The sequence below is a fragment of the Lissotriton helveticus genome, chromosome 6 (genome assembly GCF_964261635.1).
Source record: "Lissotriton helveticus chromosome 6, aLisHel1.1, whole genome shotgun sequence".
NCBI lineage: Eukaryota > Metazoa > Chordata > Amphibia > Caudata > Salamandridae > Lissotriton > Lissotriton helveticus.
The window spans coordinates 2032559655-2032582767 of NC_136067.1; the positions used below are offsets into that span (position 1 = coordinate 2032559655).

General features: G+C 46.2%; 1 protein-coding gene across 1 annotated transcript in view; it reads right to left on the reverse strand.

Annotated features, from left to right (window-relative positions):
- RAB10 (RAB10, member RAS oncogene family) overlaps positions 1 to 23113 on the reverse strand; it is a 274897-nt gene that overhangs the window by 52629 nt on the left and 199155 nt on the right. Inside the window, exon 4 of the mRNA XM_078650018.1 lies at positions 17584 to 17673. Within this exon, the coding sequence (XP_078506144.1) occupies positions 17584 to 17673 (90 nt within the window). The remainder of the gene's footprint in view (positions 1 to 17583; positions 17674 to 23113) is intronic.

Below are 23113 nucleotides of genomic sequence, written 5' to 3' on the forward strand. Positions count from 1 at the left end.
GAAGTCTTTTACAGCATTAGCAGGTAGAGGGTCTGTGAGGTGATTAGAGGGCTTCACGGTGCAGAGCAGTTTGTGTATTGCTTCTTCCGAGTAGGTATCGAAGTACAGCCAGGATGCCTTGTTTTTAGGTTGATTGTTAGACATTCTGGTGTTGTTGGGGAATCGGCTTACATCCATGATGAGGTCATTTCTTATGTTGTCAGACTTTAGCTTAAAGAAAGCAGAGAAGGCTTCACAGTGTGGGGTGTCGCTTGTTGTGCTGTTTGATTGTAAGGGTTGTGTCTTTGTTTGGGTCTTGATTAGTTCGAACAGCTTTCTTGGCCTGTTTTTTGCTTGGTCCAACTGGCGGCTAAAGAAGTCCGACTTTGTGCGCTTTATTTTCCTGAAGTAGGCATTTCTCTTGTTCTTAAGCCTTTTGAGGTGCAGTGCTGAAGGGTCCGATCTCCAGGTGCGCTCTGCCATTCGCATCGTACGCCTGTCGTCATTGAGTCTATCGTCATACCAGGGGTTAGAAATTTTGGTGGAGACTCTTCAGTTGCAGTGGGACGACTTCATTGACTATTGTATTCATAGAGTCAAGGTAGTGGTCGGTCAGTGATTGAACATCCGAGGCACCTGAAGGGGGAAGGAGGAGATTGCCGATGTGGGGAGGCAGGGTAGAGGGGTTGAGATTCTTCATGTCCCTTTTCCATGTTTTGGATTGGATTGGTTGAGCCGGGTTAGGTTTAACTTTTTCATTGATAAAGAAGGTGATAATGTGGTGATCTGACCAGTCGCAGGGTTGGATCGCCTCCAGTTGTGTAGAGTTCTCTTTGGCAATGATGAGATCGAGTATCGAGCCTTTGTCGTGTGTTGGTCTATCGCATAATTGGGTGAGGTCAAGCGCATTAAGGAAAGTTTTGAGACTATTCACCACTGTGTCTTTCTGATCGTTCCAGTGTAGATTGAAGTCACCCAGGTAGACTTGGGTGGTCTGCCGACCGGCATTGGAAGTGATCATGTCCATGAGTTGTTGGGTGAATATGAGATTGTTACCAGGCGGGTGATAGATGAGATGTAAAGCACAAACTTGTTTGCCCTCGCTGGTGATGTCGAGGCAGAGGAGTTCACAGGAGGAAAGGGAGGGGGAGTTGACTTTAGTAACGGAGAGGTTGCTCCTAAAAATGCAAGCAATTCCCCCCCCCCCTTGCCAGGGGACCTGTCCAGCCTAATGATGTGATAATTGGGGGGGGGACTAGTATGTCCATAATCGGGGTAGAGGCTTCAGTAAGCCACGTTTCCGTTAGAATGGCTAGGTCCAGATCCATAGCTGAGACGAGATCAGCGATGTCGGAGGAGTGTCTCTGGGCCGATCTGCAATTGAGTAGGATGCATTTGAGTTTGGGAGAGAGAAGGGTGGTCGAGCTTTCTAGAGTGAGTGGAACTTTTCTGAGGTTGTTAGGGACGGAACCTCTGTTGTTGAGTGTTGGGAGCCTCAGAGGGTTTGTAAGAATTGTGGGTATGGGGATGTGCGTGTTGGATATGTGTTTTACCGGACCTGGGCCATAAGAGCGTAGGAGAGAGCATAGGTCGCGGTCCGACAATGGGTTGAGGACACGACGGGGGCGGTGGGAGTTATTGCGAACGGGGATAGTCCGCCAGCGCGGGTGTCGTCGGAGGCGAGGGTATGTAGGGAGGGTGCGTCGTTTGTAGGGTAGGGGGGTGGTGGGAGGTAGACTGGGCTGTGGGGAGAGAAGGTCTTTGATTGCGTGGGCATCTTTTTTGATTTGTAGAATATCCTCTTTGACTTGTTGGAGGGTGGATAAAGTCAGGTCAGGAGATGCATTGGGGATGGGGTTGGTGGTGAGAGCCATTGGTGAATGGTTGAGTAGTGAGCTGGGAAGCGGGCAGGGTATCGAGGGGGGGGATATACTAACGTTGTTGGAAGGTTCTGCTGTGCTAATGAGTGGGATGGCATTCAAAGTGTGGGCGTGTTTGTGGGCGAGGGGTGTGGGTGAAGTAGGCGGTGGGTGGGAGGCATAGGTAGTGACGTCAGTGGGAGACGGTGCCGGTGAGTAGAAGAGCGAGTGAAGGCTGAGGACAGAGGAGGAGACAGGAGGGTAGTGAGGGCTGAGAATAGGAGGTGGGAGAGAGGGGGATGATAAGGTAGGGGAGGCGGTATGTTCTGTATCTTGTTGGGAGGGTGAGAGTGTCGTGGGTGGGAGTGGGGAGGGAGCTGGGGAGGGAGAGGTGTCCGCCGTGAGGGGGATGGGAGGGGGGGGTGGATAAACACCGAATGGTGGTGTGTTCAGATGGTGGCGTGTTGTGGGTGAGAGTTGTTGTGTCAGGTGTGAGAGACTCGTGGGTGGGAGTGGGGAGGGAGAGGGGTCTGCCGTGGGGGGGATTGTAGGGGGGGTGGTGTGTTCAGATGGTGGCGTGTTGTGGGTGGGAGTTGTTATGTCAGGGGGGAGAGGGATGGAGGGGGTATGAGTGGGGATAAGAGGGGTCATGTTAGAGGGGCGGCTAGTATATGAGGTGGAGAGATTTGTGACTGACCTTGGGGAGTGTGGGGCGTTAACAGCAGGTGGGCCATATACTGGGGTGCTGGGGGTAGAGGTGTTGTAGGTGGGGGCTGCGACGTCAGGGGTGATAGTGCTGGTGGAGTTCTGGATGGGGGTCCGCAGCTTGGAAAGGTGCTCTTTGAACTTGGGGAACAGGTTGTCTAGTAGTTCCAGGTTCTTGTCCGTGGATTGAATTAGGACAATCCCGTTATTGTAGATAGTAATGGTAGTCCTGCCAGGGAAGAGGTGGGAAGGTGTGATTGAGAGAGTCAGGCCATGAGTTGTTTTCCTGGTGGTGGAGACGGTGAGTAGGGAAAGGAACGCTTTTCTCCATTGGGCTCTGCGTGAGGTGTGGAAGATGATATCAGTATTCAGGGCTCCATTGCCCGGTGAGAAGTAGGTGTCGGTAAAGGGTGTTTCAGGGTGCGACCTCAAGAAGTTATGTTTAAAACGTTTAGTGGCTTTTTTGGTGAGAGTGGAAGGGTAGTTGATTCTAAAAGTGTGCTTGCTGTTGAGCTCCATTTTAGAAAGGCTGTGGTGTTGGGTGTAGGAAATAGGACGACAATAAAAACTGTCAGCCGCTAGTTACAGGGCAAAGGAATGACACTAGCGAGTGACCAAAAGTATAAGAGGTAGAAGGCAGTGCAATCCACGAACAAACAGTGTGAAGGTGCAGCTTACCTAATGCATCCTATATGCGAGGTAGCAGTCAGTTTACACCATGTACAAGATATGAGAGGTGGAACCGGTTAGGTGGAAACAAATTTATACATCAGAATGTACGAGGTAACAGCAGTGTAGTCTAGGTGTAGAAAGTGGCTGGGTGCAGCTTACACGACTAAGCGAAGTGAATGAGGTAGAGATAATCAGTGCAATATCGTGAAGTAGTTTACATCGAAGAACCAACAAATAAATGAGGTAGCAGCTTACCACATCTACAGTATAAAAATAGGGCTAAACTACTAATGAATTACTGAATCCGGTATATGTGCAAACAAATTACTGCAATAACAAATATGACACTCGAATATGAGGTAGCAATCAGTGCACTGTCGGTGGGTAAAAGAGAAGATGGGTGTATATTACATAAGATGTAGGATACCAATAGTAATAAAATACTGCAGTAAAAGGCAGATACTTTAGCGCATCAAGAGCACCAGGTTGCATAAAGTGTAAAATACAATAGTAATAAAATACCGCAGTAAAGGCCAGACACTTAAGAACACAAAGATTTAAATACAGAGCTATGCGGAGTCTTTGGTACCGATAGTAAATAATCGTCTGAAGGACTAGTCCATGATGGCCGCCAAAGAGAGCAAGAGTAGTTTAAAAATGTCCACCAAGTAGGGAGGATGAAGTCATTAGTCCTCTTTTAGTTGTTGCTGTTTTTATAGGAGGGCAGAGCAGTTTCCCATTCAGTTCCGGCAGGCTCAGGGTCCTGCATACCAGGGGAGTCTTATCTCAGATTTGTTATCTAAAAAGGAGCTGCTGAGGGGCCTTGTGTGTTCAGGCGGGGATTGAGTGTTCAGTTTATGGCCCCGGCCATTTTGGGGAAGAGAGGTTTTTACAAAAAGAGTCAATAAGAAAATCGTCGTCAAGAACCTCCAAGCTATGAGGGTAGATTATAAGCAGACTAATTATGTGTGCTTCAGGGCAGAGAACGTAGAGCCGGCAGAATGAGAATATCAAGTAAAAATATGCGTGCAAATACCTTCAGTGATGTCAGGCAATAATGAGGCTGTTTAGTTTAGAGCGTAGGATATAAAGCAGACTCAAGGGCGATCATCCGGCCAATGCAGAAACTGTAGTCCAAGGAGGGGGGAGGGGGGGCAGTTTGGGTCTTCCTCAATGCCTGCGCTGTGCAGATCCACGCTTTTGGTGTCTTTCATAGATTCACATGCCTGAATCATTCCCCGTCGTCGAGACGGGAGCCTCCGGTATATAGAAAAGTAAGGTCCTATAGACATACATAAAGAAGAATAGGCCTAAGGGCCTCACCTTAGTAGCCTATCCTTGTCCTTATGCAAAAAGGACCAAACTCTTAGAGCCAGCCAATCAGCTATCACCTCCCTCTAGAACCTTCCTGGCAGGAGCCTCAGTCTCTCAGATTTTCGTACGCACCAAACTAGGTATGCGTAATATAGTTAGAGAACACGTGAGTCCTTCCAGGGGAGGCTGGAGGGTTGCATGTGAATCTATGAAAGACACCAATACTGGATAACTGCTGTTACAGGTAAGTAACGCGTTTCTTATCCAGTATTAGGGGTGTCTTTCATAGATTCACATGCCTGAATCAGAGTAGTTAGCAATATATTATGCACATGTGTGATGTAATCATGCTCTATACTCAGAGAATACACCCATTATCATGCGACTGTGAACATTAGCATACATCAATATATTATAATAGAAAGAGATGTGCATACCAGGATGGCGGAAGGCTCACCTCACTGGAATAGATGTCGAAGCACCGCCTGGCCAACTGCAGCATCCTGCATAAGCTCAGCATCCAGGCAGTAGTGTCTGGAGAATGTGTGCGGTGACTTCCATGTCGCTGATCTGCATATGTCCAGGATCGGCACTCCGGCGAACAGCGCTGCTGATGTGGACATTGCTCTGGTGGAATGCGCTTGAACAGTAGCATTCAACGGCCGTCCGGCCTTCTCATGGCAGAATGCTATAGCTGAAGAGATCCACCTGGAGATGCTCTGTTTCGTTAGAGGCAGACCCATCCTTGGTCGACAGTAGGCCACAAATAGTTGTGACGATTTTCTGAAGCCCTTCGTCCTGTCTAGGTAAAATTTCATACACCTTTTGAGGTCCAAAGAGTGTAGCGTTCTTTCTGCTGCAGTGGTAGGGTTCGCAAAGAAGGAACATAGAACCACCGGTTCATTAAGGTGAAAGTCTGAAGGCACTTTCGGTATGAACTTGGGATTTGTCCTCAGCACCACTCTGTCTTGTTTAAACTGCATTAATGGTTCTTGAATGGATAGAGCCTGTAACTCGCTGACTCTCCTGGCAGATGTTAGAGCGAGTAGCAGCGCTATCTTCCATGAGAGGTATTTGAGGGGCGCTCGATGGATGGGCTCAAAAGGATGCTTCATGAGTTGGGTGAGGACTAAATTGAGGTGCCATGTAGGTGGGACCCTTCTAGGTCTTGGGAAGGATCTATATAGTCCTTTTAAGAACTGTTTGATAAGCCTACTGGACCAAAGTGACGGAGCCTTGTCAGATCTGGTGAATCGGGAAATTGATGCCAAATGTACCTTTATAGATGCATGCGCTAATCCTGACTGTGCCAAGTGCAGAAGATATGTCAATACCTGTTCAGGCGTAACATGGAGAGGGGACAGTCCGTTCTGAACACACCATATGCAGAACCGTTTCCACTTTAGCGAATACGTTCTGTTGGTACTGTCCGCTCTTGCTTTTGCCAGTACTTCCCTGCATTCCTGCGGGATGTCTAGATGACAGAATTCTCTGTGCTCAGGAGCCAGGCTGATAATCTGAGCGATTGGAGGTTCGGATGTTGGACCTGTCCGTTGGACATCGTCAGCAGGTTCGGGTGTTGCTTCAGACTAATTGGCGTTCTGATGGAGAGGCGATGAAGATCCGAGAACCAGTGCTGGCTCGGCCAGAACAGGGCAATTAGGATCAGGTTACAAGGCTCTGCCTTCATCTTCCTGAGGACCCTGGGAATCATCGGGAATGGTGGAAAAGCGTACGCAAATACGCTGAACCAACCGATGGAAAGGGCATTTCCGAGTGACCTTGGTTGGGGACGCCAACTTGCATAGTTTGGGCATTTGGCGTTCTCCCTGGTGGCAAACAGGTCGATTCTTGGGACTCCCCATTCCAAGAATACTTGATCCAACGTACCCTGGTCGAGTTCCCATTCGTGAGAGAGGGACGTCTGTCTGCTGAGGGCGTCCGCTATGGTATTGTCCTTGCCCGGGACATAGTCCGCTTTGAGCGAGATCCCTTGGAGTACAAGCCAGTTCCAGATTTTCTGCGATTCGCGTGATAGAGTGAGCGAACGCATGCCTCCCTGCTTGTTCAAATAGTGCATCGTCGTGGTGTTGTCCGTTCTGACGAGCACCTGGGAGTTCTGGATGCGTGGTAAAAAGGCATTTAGTGCCAGATACACAGCTCGCAGTTCCAGGAGATTTATGTGAAATTGCTTCTCCTGAACCGTCCACTTGCCGCTTATTTGGAGGTCCTGGAGGACAGCTCCCCAGCCTTCCAGGGATGCATCCGTGGTGATCACCAACGGCGTTGCCGTAAGTAGGAATGGCAGACCTGTAGACAGATTCTTGTGGTTCATCCACCATTGCAGGTTCTCGGACATTCCTGGTGTTATCCTCACAATGTCTTCGAAAGAACCTGTGCTCTGAGTCCAATGGCAAGTGAGGGCTTCTTGCAGTGGGCGCATCCTGAGTCTGCAGTGCGGGATGAGGAGTATACAAGACGACATCATGCCTAGGAGTGATTTGTAAGTTCGAACTCTTATGGACTTTGATGCCACTGCCGTGGCCAGCGATATGATCTTCTGTTTCCGTTCCTTGGAAGGAAATGCTTTAGCGCATTCTGTGTTCAAGGTTGCCCCAAGGAAGGAGATGCTTCTGGTTGGGGTCATGCAGGATTTCTCGAGCTTGAGAGTCAATCCTAGTTGCAGAAAGAGATTGGAGCAGGCGTTGGAGGATTCGGTCGCGCCTGCCGCCGAGGGTGCTTTTACCAGCCAGTCGTCTAGGTAGGGGAAGACCTGGTGACCCATTTGACGTAGAAAGGCTGCCACAGGGGAAAGGCACTTTGTGAAAATCCGCGGTGCGGATTTGAGGCCGAACGGTAGGACTCGGAACTGGTAGTGGAGTGCTGCCACTTCGAACCTTAAGAATTGTCTGTGCCCCTTGAGAATCGGGATGTGATAGTAGGCATCCTGGAGATCTAAGGATGTCATGAAATCTCCTTTTTCTAGCATGCCTAATATTTCTTGGATTGTCACCATCCTGAACGACTGACTCTTTAGGAAAGAGTTGAGGGCTCTGAGGTCTAATATGGGCCTCCACTTTTTCTGCTTCCTGCGGATAAGAAAGAAGCGGGAATAGAATCCCGCCCCTCTTTGAGACGATGGAACGGTCTCGATCGCTCCCTTCTTCAACATCGCAGATATTTCTCTGAGCAGTAGTCGAAGATGTTTGTGCGGAAGTTTGCGGGGAGGAGTTGCAGGTGGGATGGTGATGAATTCCAGGGAATGGACGAATCTTATTAGTTGGAGTACCCAACGTCTGTGGTGATGAGATGCCAATTGTGTAGGAAATGGGTCAATTTTCCTCCAATTTGTAATGAGGGATATTGTTGCTGGACTGGCTGGAGTAATTGGTCACTGGCGTCCGCCAGTGCCCCTCCTCTGGTTCTTGCCACGGAAATTGGATCTTCCGTACGAAGTTTGACGACCTTGTTGCTGCTTCTGTTGATATTGCGATTTATTCTGATAGGAATATGAGGATCTATTCTGAAAGGACCCCCTGTAGGAGGACTGGCCCCTGGATCTGCTACCTCGAAAGGACTGGTTTCTTGCTTGCAGAGTACCCAGCGCCCTAGCCGTATCAGTGTCTTTTTTGATTGTCTGGAGCGCTTCATCAATCTTGGCTCCGAAAAGATGTTGCCCGTCGAAGGGCATGTCCAGCACCTTTAGCTGTTCTTCTTGTCTGAACGATGTGGCCTTAAGCCAGCCCTGACGGCGCAGGACTGCTGCCCCAGCTAATTGACGAAAACCCGTCATGGCTCCATCAATGGCGCAATCAATGATTTCAGCTGCCGAGGTTTGACCCTCCGAGAGCAGTGCCTTGACTTCCTCCTGCATTGTATCTGGTAGTTCCGCTATATATGGGACTATATCCTCCCAAAGCTGTCGATTATAACGTCCTAACAGGGCTATGGAGTTGGCCACCTTGATTGTCATGGCCGACGTCGTTGTAAACCTTTTCCCGATGGTGTCCAACTTCCTTCCTTCCTTGTCCGGTGGGGCCGACAAGGGAGAGGAAGGGTTGCGAGAATTCTTCTGGGCTGCCTGGGTTACAACTGAATCAGGCTTTGGGTGACCATTAAAGCAAGCTGCCGCTTTGGTGGGAGCTTTGTATTTTTTATCGAGGCGTGGGACCACCGCAGGAATAGAAGCCGGCGTCATCATCAGTTTCTTTCCCTGGTCCCAGAGAAAATCTATGATTGGGATCGATTTGGTGATTTTCTTTGTTTGCTCTTTAAAATCATATAAGAAGCATTCGGTTTCAGTCGATTCCATCTCCATATGAAAGAGCTTCGCTGCTCGTTCCATTATTTTATGGAAACCGCCAATGTCCACTGGCGGTGAATCTGACTGGCGTGGTTGGGGTGAGGCTGGGGAAGGCGCCACATACTCCTCGTCATCGTCCTGATCCGTCCGGTCCTCTTGGACCTCACCTTCTTCCATTTCCTCCGCCTCATCATCTGATGAATCTACCACCTGAGGTGTAACTGTCTCATGGTAGGTCTGGGAAGGTGGCCGTGTCTGTCTTGGGGCTGCCGCTGGTGTATCTGTAGCGGGCGTCAGACCCCCTGGCTCAGTTGACTGCGCTTCCGGAAAACGCTGTTTGTAGTCCCGGATAAGGTGTTTAAGGTCATCCACAATGGAAACCGGCAGGCACACCATCGGGGTAACCTCGGTACGAACATGAGCTTGGTAGGAGTGTGACTCGTAGATCACTTCTTCTTGTTCTTCGTCCGTGCTTTGGCATTTTACATGACGGTCTGAGATTGAAGTAGCCTGATTTGCAAGTTCCTCTTCAGATTCTTCACTCTGGAGAATCTCTGTGGGTAAATGGCTTTGCACTTTGCTTGGCGACGTTGTTTCAGGTGTTATTTGCTTTTTAGCCACTTTGCCAGACACAGGACCTTTGGCAGGAGCCCCTGCTGTCCTCCCTGGTGTTGTCGGCGGTGGTAGGGTCCAAGACGACGTCTCTATCAGTTTGGACTTCTTCCACGGTTCAGGAATGGCTAATTCCGTCGACGACCCTTCCGTCGACGGTACCGTCGTCGACGACATGATCGGCGTCGTCGGCATTTCTGTAGACGAGACTTTCTTCGTCGACGAAGTCTTCGTCGACGTCCTCGACGTCGATTCTCCCGTCGACGGCGGACTCCTCGTCGACGCTGCCGTCGTCGCCGGGCCTATCTTCATCGTCGACGGGTTCTTCGTCGACGGTGTCGTCGTCGACGGGCCCACCTTCATCGTCGATGGGTTCTTCGTCGACTGTGTCGTCGTCGACGGGCCAGACTTCGTCGTCGATGAGGCCTTCGTCGACGACGGCTTCAGCAGTAGTATAGATGGAATTGGCCTACCAGCTGACGACGATGATGGAGTGGTCGTCGTCGAGGTGAAAGCAGACGACGCCGTCGTCGTCGACACCGTAGTCGTCGTTGTGGAGACGGCAAGAGGCGTCACGACCCTTTTTTGTGTCGCAAGTTTAGTAGCAGATTGCGCAGGCTTCTTAACCACTTGGATGCTAAGCATGATCTAGCACTTCAATGTAATTTCCATTGAAATCAATGGAAACTCCATGACGAGTTACCCTTGTCATTAGCACTGAAGGGGTTAAAGGCCTGAGAGCCCTTGTCAGACACTGAAGATGTCGTCGATCTTGCCTCTGAAGATTTCTTTTGTATCTTCATAGGAGGAGTGTCCGAGGGGCCAGGGGACTCCCCCCATGGCCTCTTGTGGGAGACTACTGAGGTCATAGAAAAGCTCCCCTCTGATGACTCCACATTGTCCCTTTGTTTAAGCCTGTCCAACCAAATTAGTAGACGACCTTCTCTATCCCTCAAGGTCTTGTTAGGGAAAGACCGACAGATCTTACAGTCTTTAGGGACGTGGTCAGGATAAAGGCAGTATAAGCACAGGTCATGCTTGTCCTCCACGTGTAGCCTTTTCTTCCCACATGAAGAGCAGGCACTGAAAAGGGCTTTCTTCTGGGATTCCGACATTTCTTTAGAATGTTGAAGAAGAAATCACTTACTGCAAGGAGAAGAATCTGAAGTATCCCTGTTCAATATTTTGAGAAAGAATTCACTTAAACCAGTGAATAAGTAGGTTTTGAAGAGATCCTGAGGAGAACTCAGGCTGGAGACTCCCTAGCACAACGTGCAGTAGAAAATCTGAGAGACTGAGGCTCCTGCCAGGAAGGTTCTAGAGGGAGGTGATAGGTGATTGGCTGGCTCTAAGAGTTTGGTCCTTTTTGCATAAGGACAAGGATAGGCTACTAAGGTGAGGCCCTTAGGCCTATTCTTCTTTATGTATGTCTATAGGACATTACTTTTCTATATACCGGAGGCTCCCGTCTCGACGACGGGGAATGATTCAGGCATGTGAATCTATGAAAGACACCCCTAATACTGGATAACTAGCCATTCAGTATCAGACACATCTCTTCCAACGAAGATGGGAAGTCTTTTTGGATGGAACATATTTTATGCTAGAGGATCCTCTGCGTACCGAAGAATCAAAACCCTCTCCTAGAGTTCATGTATTATGTCGTTTATAATCAAAAACAGGGAAGAGGAAACTCGATCATGTAAAGGACAGAATCTAAGCACGCGGTCAGGTTGCAGTGTTTAAAACAGGAGTTCCAGAATCCAGAACTGCGTGGAGATACTTGACCACTTAGAAGTATCATAGACTCAAGGTGGGACATTTGCAAAGTTGGGATGAGGCTCATTACAGAAAGTGGCTTCCGAGTACCATTTGTCGCCTTCTGGACTCTCTCGATCAAATGCCATTAGTGCCAAACAAAAGTCTAGTTCCACATCTATTTTTGTGGCTTTCTGTTGCGGATTTCAGCAGTGCCACTCAGAGTGTGACAAATAGTGGATTTTAAGGTGATGTTAAACAATACCCAGGTTGTTTATATATTTTCTCATACTACACATCGCCTAGCAATTATGATTAGAGTTCGGTCTTTCTGTGTTCTGTTGGAGGAGAGCTGTACAAGTGTTGTGTGGTCAGATGCTCTCAGTTATGTCTTTTGTGTCTGCTGTTTTTGATGGCAATGTAGTTCTGTTTAAGTGTACAGTGGCAGATTATACTAACACATGCAGTAGTCCGTATGTAGACAGCAATCCAAGCAGCATATCAGTGTTCTGTCGATATTCTGTCTTCTATGTGCTGTTGAAAGTTGCGTTTGAGACAGTTTAGTTCCATCTTAGAAGTGTGCCATTGTCTGTATACTGATCTCAAACAATAAAGAGCATGTCCTTGCTGCTGGATACTGGAGCGAATTATTATCTAGCATAGAATGCTGATGTCTATTCAGACAACTGAAAATATTTGCATTACTAAATGAGGTGGGTGAGGGCTCTGCCATGGGCAGGAGTTCAAGGGGGATGGTGGACATGCTCCTGTCCCCCCTCGCAGGTAGATATTGAGGACAGGCCACTAAATGCTGCTGCCCACTCCTTAGTTTCTCCATGGCTAGCAGATGTGGATAACCACTATGGTTTACCCAAAGTAGGATCCATTTTGTGGGAATGGATTTTCAGTAAAAGTCAATCATCTTTAAAAGATAGTTAGTTTGGCAGTCAAACTAGACCATGAACCACAAACAATGATCGAAATCCACAGACGATTAGGTCTTCTGTAATCAAACTGGATGCTTCGCATGAGGGATGCCTCTACAGTGTGAAGGGCTGGACTTTCAATTGCACTGAAAACGGCGAAGTAGTAAATGAAGGGAAAGGCAGGTTTCCATGAGTGACTGCAATGCGAGCATCCTGAAAATAGCGGTTTGGACAGTTCAATACAATACACAAAGCTTTCGAGAGCAGAGACGAATTTGCTATGCACAAAATCCCACATTTGCAAACCATGGAAAAGATCATCCAGTACTAGGGCAAGAAGATACTTCATTCCACCATCAGGATACGAGCGGACACTGAAACCTGTACTGCTGCACAGTCTTTGCTTGGAATTCACACGAGTAAGTAAGCACTTGGCAATGACGCCTGGGTAGTGAAAACTATTCAGCCAGGTATTTGCCCGTGTCAGGTCTGGGCCCATGAACAGATCCGGGGCACAGAGATGTTACAAGGTACGCGATGTATAATTTCCGAACACATGCCTGCCTGCAAACCAGGCATATTCCATCAGGACCACATTACATTCTATTACTTTGTACCCGATTTTCGTGTATTATTACTCTAGGTGGATTATTTCTGACAGCAAACTATACAATAGTTCGCTGGTACTCACTGATGTTCACATGTACAAAGGGAGAGTTAAGCACTCCTTGGTTTAGTTAAGTGCTGGACATCCAGGCCTGGATGAGAAGCAGGCAGTGGTTCAGGAGCTGGTTTCTACAACAGAGAAAACTGAGGCAAAATTGTGCATCAATGTCATATTAATAAATCTTGATGTTTAGATTTGTGAACAGAGCTCCAAGGGCCTCCATTTAGAGGGTGAAGAGGACAGGACCTGGTATGTAATTTTGGGGACTCAGCAGGTAATAGGGATCTTTTGGGACCAGGTGGTGACCATGTACACAAACTGGGGCAGAGTGAAAAGGAAGGTGGAACAGAGGGAAAGAAGTGAACCCCATTCAAGATTTTAGGGTCTGGTAGAAATTTGGATGTACAATATCCAGACCGAGAGCCTCCTCCATCCATAACCAGGGAATGTAACTGAGCATTACTCCACTATTTCTTCTTAATTTTAGCTTTTTTCCAGAATCAATTAGATAAGTTTCCTGCAGCAATGCTTTTCCTGGCATGTATCTTCAAAAGGAATGAAAGCCTTCAGTCTCTTGACCAAACAATTAAGGCCCACACACTCTATTAAGTCTTTCGTCGTCATTAAATAGGAATACTAAATTGCTCAGTGGAAGAACAGACATAGCACATGCACTACAAATATATGATACTAAAAACATAGGGAGACCTAGAATGGTTACACAATTTAACTTTACCAAACTCATACATAACTCACTCTGGGTAAACGCCGCACAATTGATGAATTACTACCTTCAAGAAAGGAGCAGACTGTGACCCAAAGCAAATTTAAGATCTATCCTTACCTTGCTACACCCAGTATGGACAAATATGGGCTCGGCCTATGATAGCAGATGTGTCCCCTTCAATATGACTTCAAGTCTTTGAGATGCATTAAGTGCATACAATGTAGGGGATGGGAGGCACCCAAACTCCCCATACATGCAGATTCCACCAGTTTCACCATTTCCTAAGTACTTCTTCATGGTGCTTCTGCTGCAGTTGTCCCATTCTCAGGGCCAGGCAGATTCAAAGCCCCATCTAATCTGCCAAGCCCCGGCCTGAGAGCCCAGAACGCTAGTGCCAACTTCAAGATCACAGGAGCGACATGGACTCTCATCGAGGGCAGCTCGAAGCACAAGCGCACCTACTTCCAGGGTCAGGCCAAGGAATAGCAAAGCCTGCAGTCTGTTGTCAACTGGGGAATTCATAGAGTAGGACACGTAACATTGCACGGCTCAGGACATCCACAGGTCATCCGCAAGAAGGGGGGTTGGGAGGCCACCCTAGCATCAAATCATCATCGTCGTCATTTGTAGAATGCATGGTTACACCAAACTAAATGTCCCCGCACCGAAATAAGACAAACAGGAGGAGAACGGAACTTGGCAAGAGTGGACCGATTAAGAGAGGGACCTGAAAAGCCATGTTTTCAGATCTGTGCGGAAGGCTCGTTCAGTAGAGCAAGCCTTCAGGGAGAGCGGAAGATAATTTTTTTTTGTATCTGAGCAAGCACCCATTCTAGTCCTGCAGACTTTGGGGACACTTGCGTGCAGGGTTCCACATGTTCGCAAAGTACGAGCAGAGCAGTAAGGTGTAATGAGACCTCTCAGGTTGCTGGGTCACTTGTTCCACCAAATTTTATAGCAGTAACACATTGCCTTAAAAATAACTTTTCCACTCGAACCCAATGTAAATTGGCCAGAGCTTTTGAGGCAGACAATCTCTTGGGAAGCCCTAAAACCAGACGAGCTGCAATCTCGTCAAGCTTTCTTTGTTGGCGCCTAAATAAAGGACATTCCCGTAGTCCAAATGTGCTGTTACCAGAGCGAGTACAAAGGTCTTTCTTGCAGGTATTGGCAGAAGATCAATCAATTTCCTTAGCATTTTAAGAATGCCGAAGCACTTTCCAACAACTACTCTGATCTAATGATTGAAGGAGAGATTTGAATCAAACCAAACCCCCATAATTTTTTGTTGTATTTTTGGGCGTGGGGACCTGACCTGATTCATTGGGAGAAGGTTTTCTGCCCAGAAAGCTGAAAGAGGTGTGTTACCCCGCCCTCCTCTTCTCTATTTTACTCACGGTGATCTGACCGACTGAATTATTTATTAAGCGCACTAATGCCGAGGCGTCTTGGCACGGTGTGAGATTTGAGATGAGCATTTCCAGTCTAAGGTTTAGTGAATAGCCAGGTTTTTACGGCCTTTCTAAACACGGACTCATTTGTTTCCAGTCGTATCTCAGTGGGCAGAGAATTCCAGAGCCTTGCCGCCTGAAAGGAAAACGCCTTGCCACCCCATCGAGCTCTCTTTATCCTTGGTTCATAAATCAGCCCCAAACTTCCAGATCTCAGTAGACGGGAAGGTACATAGCGGAGAAAGATTATGTCCTCTGCACCTTCTCCATTTACTGCTTTATACACTAGGCATAAGGCCTTGAACTGCACCCTCCGAATAGGAAGCCAATGTGGCTGTCTCATACCATTAGACGTCGGATGGTATTTCGGGAGATGCAACAACAATCTCACCGCAGCATTCTGCAGTGACTGGAGCTTAGAAAGCGGTCTTTCTCCAATTTTCATGTGCATAGCATTACAATAATCAATGCGTGACAAGACTAAGGCTCCAACTACAGTCTTCCTTAATGAGAAAGGTATATAAGGTAGTATTTTTCGAAGGACCTTTATCATAAAGAAACAGGCCGAGGTTACTTGATTGACTTGAGAAGTGAGTGTTTGATCTTTGTCAATCATGAAGCCTAAGTTCTTGACCTTTTGCACCGGGACAGGACAGATACCAGCTTCAGGAGACCACCATAACGGATTCCAGATGGAAGGCTTTTGGCCAAATTCTAGCACCTCCGTTTTCTCAGTGTTGAGCTTTAGAAAATTATTCATTCAGCTCCTAACAGTTATGATTATTTACAACAAGGGGTGGTGAGGGACAGAGTCTCTGAATTAAGCAGAATACTCTCACCCAGTCAAGAGATTAGGGCTAGATCCAACACCGTTTTTTAGCTCATTGCACCATCCCAGTTTCAGAACCTGGCTGTATGCAAATTAGTATGTTCCTGTCCCAGTGCATGATGGGAACAGGGCAAACCAAACTACAAAAGCCAATTCTTACACTGGGAAGGAAACAAGCTTCCGGGGACCGGTTTCTGGCATTACAGCCGTCTTCGGCCCGGCTTGCTTGAATCCTGATGGTGCAATGAGCAAGGGACTCATGTCTGAGTATACCCTTCCACGCTTAGGGTGGACAAAATTATTTACAACAAGGGGTGGTGAGGGACAGAGTCTCTGAATTAAGCAGAATACTCTCACCCAGTCAAGAGATCAGGGCTAGATCCAACACCGTTTTTTAGCTCATTGCACCATCCCAGTTTCAGAACCTGGCTGTATGCAAATTAGTATGTTCCTGTCCCAGTGCATGATGGGAACAGGGCAAACCAAACTACAAAAGCCAATTCTTACACTGGGAAGGAAACAAGCTTCCGGGGACCGGTTTCTGGCATTACAGCCGTCTTCGGCCCGGCTTGCTTGAATCCTGATGGTGCAGTAAAGTATTGGCTTGGTAGTTTGGTCTGCCCTGTTCCCATGATGCACTGGGCCAGGGTCAGACTAATTTGCATGTAGCCAGGTTCTGAGCTGGGATGGTGCAGTGAGCTAAAAAACGGTGATGGATCAAGCCCTGATCTTTTGACTGGGTAGGAGTGTTCTGCTTAATTCAGATACTCTGTCCATCACCACCCCCTTTATGAATCCTAACAGTTATGAGGCAGTTCCTGAAACGCTCAGCAGTAATTTCTACACTCTGGGTAAGTGACACCACTAACTGAGTATCATCTGCATATGACACCAGTTGTAGGCCTTGATGTTTTAGTAGTTTTGCCAGCGGTGTCACATACAGATTGATAGAGTGGGAGATGGTGCAGATCCCTGGGGGATGCCACATGGGAGAAGTCTGGGAGTCATGTTGCATTTACGGAGGCCCAAACAGCAATATCACGCCCTGCAGCACAGGGCAAAACTGTTTCGGATGACATCGGAGGTGCCTTACGTACACCTAGGGTACAGTTACTGTCACTTTTATCTGTAAAGACCCAGGGTTGCAAAGTTTTCGTCTGGGGTGTTAGGATCTCTGGGCGAATGAGTGTTGCCGGCCTTGCTGCCTGGCAAAGCCATCTAAGAACTATGCTCAATTGACAGTAAATATTTGCAAGTCTATCATATGAATTGGTGTGAAGGTGAACAATGGTCTTTACTTGGTTTATTCCATTGGCAGCCTTCTTTATCTACATTGCAAAGAGAATCATCTGTCATTTCACAACTCTGGTGTATGAGGTGGTAAAAATAGAAAACATCTCAAACACAGATTAACAAAAGTTCGACTACAATGTTGAAACATATCACTCCACCAAAACATAAGAAGAGATCCCATGCTAGACACCGACATGAAGCTGAAGTGATATTATATGCATTACATGTGAGAAGCAAGGCACAACTTGTCAAAAGCAGGAGATTTCAACGAGTCAAGGGTACTTGGTGAATATCCTGGCACAGCAAAAAGACTGGGGAATCACTGGCTAATCAGCATCAGAAAACGCTTGTGTTGACAGTTAATGTTTCGAATAGTGGTCACACAATACAGTAGCGAAATGAATGCATTAGACTCATCACAAATGTAAGGGGAGTGCTGTGCAATTTACCATGCAAAGTTTACTGAAAAGATAAAGACTATGCCTCACCTGCTCTCCCTTTGCTTTTGGTACAATTCGCTTGTCCTCCATGTCACACTTGTTTCCTAGCAGCATTCTTTCTACGTCTTCATTAGCATGCTACAAAAAGTAGTAAAGTATTTACTTTAAAGAAAACAAATCAAATTAAAGTTATTCAGAACATTTTTACAATGTTGTTCAAATTGAACTCTGATTCTCCAAACACTAATTGTCGCCCACACAAGCTTGATGTAACAGGAATCTCGCAAAGCTTGTCTTTCAACCGACACACCTCATGTGGTCAGTACCCACAACACTTTTCCATAAAGACTGAAGTAGGAACAAATAATCATTCCAATGAAGACCTCATTGTATCAGACACCACACAGCTAGTTCTGAAGCATGCCTGGCCCCCTACTTGGTCAATAAGATAACCAGCACTGTCAGATGCCCTTTAAACAAGACTTGCAAATAAAACATTTGTGATAAATTAGAAACCAATTACTTTCCCTTAAAAATTTGAGCTTGAAGTGTCATGTATTCCTATAGGTTCTGAATCGATCCCCCTATTCCTGACCCTATTCTGGTTAAACTAACTATCAAGTTAACTAACAGTCAGCCCATGAGGCAATCACAGCCCCCATGATGCAGATACCGTTATCTGACGCAGTCACACTACGGCACAGGAACGTGTTATCTGATTAAGTAATAACGCTTGAGATCTAATTAGACAAGCGACATTCCTCCAGCCCCTGATAAGGCATACGACGTTCTCATAACAAATCAAACCTATGACAACCTGGAAAATCCGTGCGGCCATTGTTTTGATTTCACAGAGAACTTTAGTAAAGAATGTGCTAACGAGCAAGTCGTATGACATCTTTGACGTATCTATGTCCATCCTTACGTCAATCTCGGCACCTTTAAGGTATAAATATTGCCGATCTTGCCCTATGCAAACACACGAGTGGTGACAAGACGGAGCAGCCATACTTGCCGAAGCCGAGAGCAGAAGCAGACCCCGCTGGCGCAGCCCCGCCTTCCTGACGCGCTGAGAGACGCGCTGCTATCTCAAGCCGAGAGACCCAGCACCGGCGTTTCTGGGCAGCCCTCGCAGGCAGCCTGGAATATCGAGAGCAGAGAAAGAGATACCATTCCTCATTCATCCTAACTTCCAGGTACAGAACTGAATAACCCCTCACAGAGAATTCTTTAGTTATTCACTTGGCAAAAACAAACTTAACTTAAACTGTAACTTTCTATTCCCGCCCACGCATTTAGACTTAGGTCAGGTACACGGGGTAGGCGTATTTAGAAACACCAGTTGAGTACGTTTAGTCAAATGTATATGTGTATGTAAATATATTTTAATCATTTTAAACATCATATGGCTCAGAAACCATATCAATGTTTTTACAGTATTATTTTATACTATTGCTTTTAATGTATGCACTTTACTTAACTATAAGTATCGCAATAATATCGATCCATTTCTCTTGTACGAGAAAAGAGACTGATCAATAAATAACATCTTTTTATTGAACACGCCCGTCTCTTTCCCTTTTCTCTACATTCTGATGAGACTAAGAATGCACGTACTGACTGAGTAAAATAATTGCCTTGTGCTCACACGACTCTCGAGATTGACTCTTGATTAGGGGAGAGCAAAGTTGTCATGTTCTATGGTTGTCAGAAACTAAATCCCTTCTTGTCTAATCAGGGGAGTTAATTCCTTCCTTGAACATTCGAGAAAGTTTCTAGCGAACTCTGAGCTTAGCTGGCAAACCCAAAAATTAAGTCTAGTATCGACAGTAGTAGACCTAGTTAACGTCTGGCCTAGGCCTTTACTGCTGTAGGTATTATTCCAATGCGCAGAGCCTATTGGGAAAATAGGAACTACACTACAGAAGAATTCTGGATTCACATGCTGTGCATTATTGCAGCTAGTGGTTGAGCCCAGAAACAATGGTCTCTAAAACCACTTTCTTTCAGATATCAAACATACAAGAAGTCTTCCTGACTCACTGTTAAATCTGGGGTAAGCCCTCAATCACAGAGTATGTAGACACCCTCTTCAGATTATTTGTATGCCCCTTAATGTTGTTAGCCTCTTTACATCAACTCCGCCACCTTCCTTAGGAAATTGGGAGGGGCACAAGTCAATCTAGTTGAGCTTCAAAGGCCATACTATTGTTACAGGTATGTAAACTGTTTCATTTGCAACATGAATCTCTTATGGATTGATTTGCTCTGCATAGATTACATCTCAATTTTAGGTGGCGCAGGAGGGCGAAATGCAGGTAGCTGTACATGTTTTAGCACATCCACTCCACCTGGGACTCTTAGAGTGTACATACATATAGTGTTTGGTGAAGGTATGTTCAGTTGCCTATGTTGTTGCCATACACGTATTCTTTAACCCCTTCGCTGCGGCCGCGATTTTTCCGCTGTGCGGTAAACAAAAGAACAGGGCGGGGCCGTGATGAACCCCAGCCGTCATCCGCACACGCCCACCGCGGGGCGTGACTGCTGGAGTTCGTCACCATCATGGGAGGGGTTAAATATGCATTAGTAATGCATGCTAGTGTAGCCCCTTTTTCCTCGTATAAATTGCCCTTGGCCTTCCTTCTACAGTATAGCACAGCTGTACGGACTGTACTATTCGTCTCGCTATGGATCCCTAAGAAATGGGGATTGTTTGCCATGTTTAAAGTGTGCAACAAAGAACTGATCTGTTTTCTTACTGGTTTAGTATTTTGTATGTAGATTATTATTGCTCCCATGCATTAATGTTTGAAGCACTCTTTTGGCCGGTCTCTTTTACTGTTGAAAGAATGTAGGTAGATCAACAAACTTAGTGACATGAGCAGCTTTGGAGCAAATGATGATTGGTTCGCTTTATCACTTTGACCTAGAGTATTTGGAGACACGTTGTCCTAGAGTATTTGGAGAAATGGTTCTTGAATAGATAGGGTTACTGTGAGGAATACAGTCTTAAATGAGAGATTTGGTCAAAGGGCTGCCTCATCAGTCCTAACAGCACTAGGTTGAGTTTTCAGCTTGTAATAAAATAGACTGGGTGAGTGTCAGGGGGGAGGGGTGGGGGGAGTAGGGAGGAGAGCGGGTGGTATCTATACTTACATTTTCAGCACGGCAAAAGGATTCTTACCTGTAGTGCCCATAGTGTGCGCTACAATAACAGACAGGTGGTCTCCTGGAGAAGCATATGAAAGCTTTGAATTTCTCAAAGACATTGGAAATGTTAACCATTCCTGAATTTGCTTGATAGTGCCACACATAAAGCCAATTTTGCAGTGTAGCACTTGCAAGTAGTTAGCCTTCTTACTTCTGATCACCTCCATGCACTCACTGCAAGCAAGCATTTTCTATGTCCTCAGTAGCAATGCTGCTGGCTGAAACCTTTCACTGCTGCATTGTTAGCATATCTGGCATCTTTGCAATAGTTATTCTGGGTAGCGGTATTCCCATTAGTGAATGTCTAAGTGAAGACTTGTTAAGGGTATGTAAGGAAAGAATGATGCCATTGTGCTTACTGAAAAAGAAAATATTGATGGATAGAATGCTGGACAATGCAAACATTTCACCTCCTGTCACAAGGATCTGGGTTTAATCCGTCATTCTTTTGCTCACCACACCACCCCAGTTTGGACCCAGCCATTTGCAAATCAGTCTTGACCCTTTTCCTTGTGGGAACAGTCCAGCCCGAACTGCCAAGCCACGTCCTCACTTGACCAGAAACAACCATAGAACAAGACTGAGATGGCTGGGTTCAAACTGGAATGGAATGGTGAGCAAAAAAACGATGGTTTTAGACCCAGATCTGTACTGGGGTGAATGTATGACAGTGTTCTGCATTCTGTCCATCAATTGGGGAAGGGGTTGGCCTAACGGCTAAGGCGCTCGACCTCGGACCTGGGGATCTGGGCGGGAGCTTCAGGAGGCGTTGTTCAGTGAGATTATCACAAATTGACAAAATATTCCTGTGAGATAGTATGTGCAGCCTAATTTAGATATGACGATGCTGTCACAAGATACTCTTTAAGCATGGGAACATATATCATTTAGCATCTTAAGAGTGCTGCAAATATTGCCAAGGATTTTATGAACACTCATGATTACTTTATTCAGAAAGGTCCAACTCTTACTCATCCCTCTACCTCTATATGAATGCTAGTTCCTTCTTGGCGTCTGCCACTGTGCAGTCTCATTTTCATGAGTAGACTGTGCCCTGGAGAGGGGGGCAGGTGGTGGTGGGGGGAGGGGGGCAGTTGGCGGGGGGGGGGAAAGAATGAGGTATTTTTTTTACCTTGATGTAGCAAGTTCGTGTACATTTGACAATTCATTTGTCAATGACAGCTTTGGAAATGGCCGGTCACATGAGAGGTTTGGTAAATGAGACTAACTTGCCTGACTAGCGGAATGGTTTAGTCCTGATGGAGCGAGGTTCAGAATAAAATGTTGTCCCAACTCTCGAAAATAAACTTCCATAATAAAATAAACGTACTAACTGATTTGTGGTGAAATATTAACCAACCTAGATTAAAAATGCATACACGACACAAGGGACTAATTCATGTGCTTTATGTAGCAAACAGCAGGTTTGTGAAAAATAATAAATTAACCTTGTCTATTGTCTTTGTCAGTATTAAAAGCAGCTGTTTTATTAATGGCATGTGCTTCTTTTGTGTGCTTATGTTAGGTCTTTGTCTTTTTATGTGGCTTAAGTTTGTAAACTATGTGCTTCAGCTAGGTAACATTGATTAATTGGTTAATATTTAGCAAAGGGGGTGGGTAACAGAATAAGTTGTAATTCTTTAATAATTAGGGTATTGTGTTTGTTTAAATAATAGTTTTCGAATGGGCCTAAGAAATGGCTGGCAGTGCTGGAAAGAATAAGAAAACTTGACCAAAGTGAAGGTTTCACTCATGCGCAGAAAAGAGCAGCTTTTTGCTGAACAGTCAACATTTAATGCAGAAGCCGTTTTGGTCGAGTTGAATGCGTTCTTGGAGAAAAAGCCAAGGACAGGAAGTTCGAATTGCCTGCCGAGATTAGGAAGTAAAGTTTTGTGCCTGAGCAAATGTAACATTTTCGAGGAAGCCGAAAGGATGGAGAATCTAAGAATAGGGGGCTTATGATGAGGCCCGGACTTGGTCAGGAGTGAATGACCTAATGGTGGAGGACTCAGCCAATGACAAGTTTAGATTCTCAGAAAAGAATGCAAAGATTAGTTACTTTAGCTAGTCAGAAAGGTATAAAAATTGTTCCCATGGACAGGAGGGCGCTTCTCGCTTTCCGATTCCAGAAGGGCGTGACGTGCTGAAGGACTTAGGCACATGTAAGGATAGTAGGCCTTAATGACTTTTCTTTTAGATGAAGCGAGTTTTAGTCAGGGAAAATAGAACTTGGGGTTTGGGAAACTGATTATTTGCTTAAATTCATGCTAATTGAAGATTCCTTAAAATGTCAGTCTAATATGCCTTTACCTCGTTAAATGCTGCTTTTATTGCTAATAAAATAATGATTTAATAAAGAAGATGA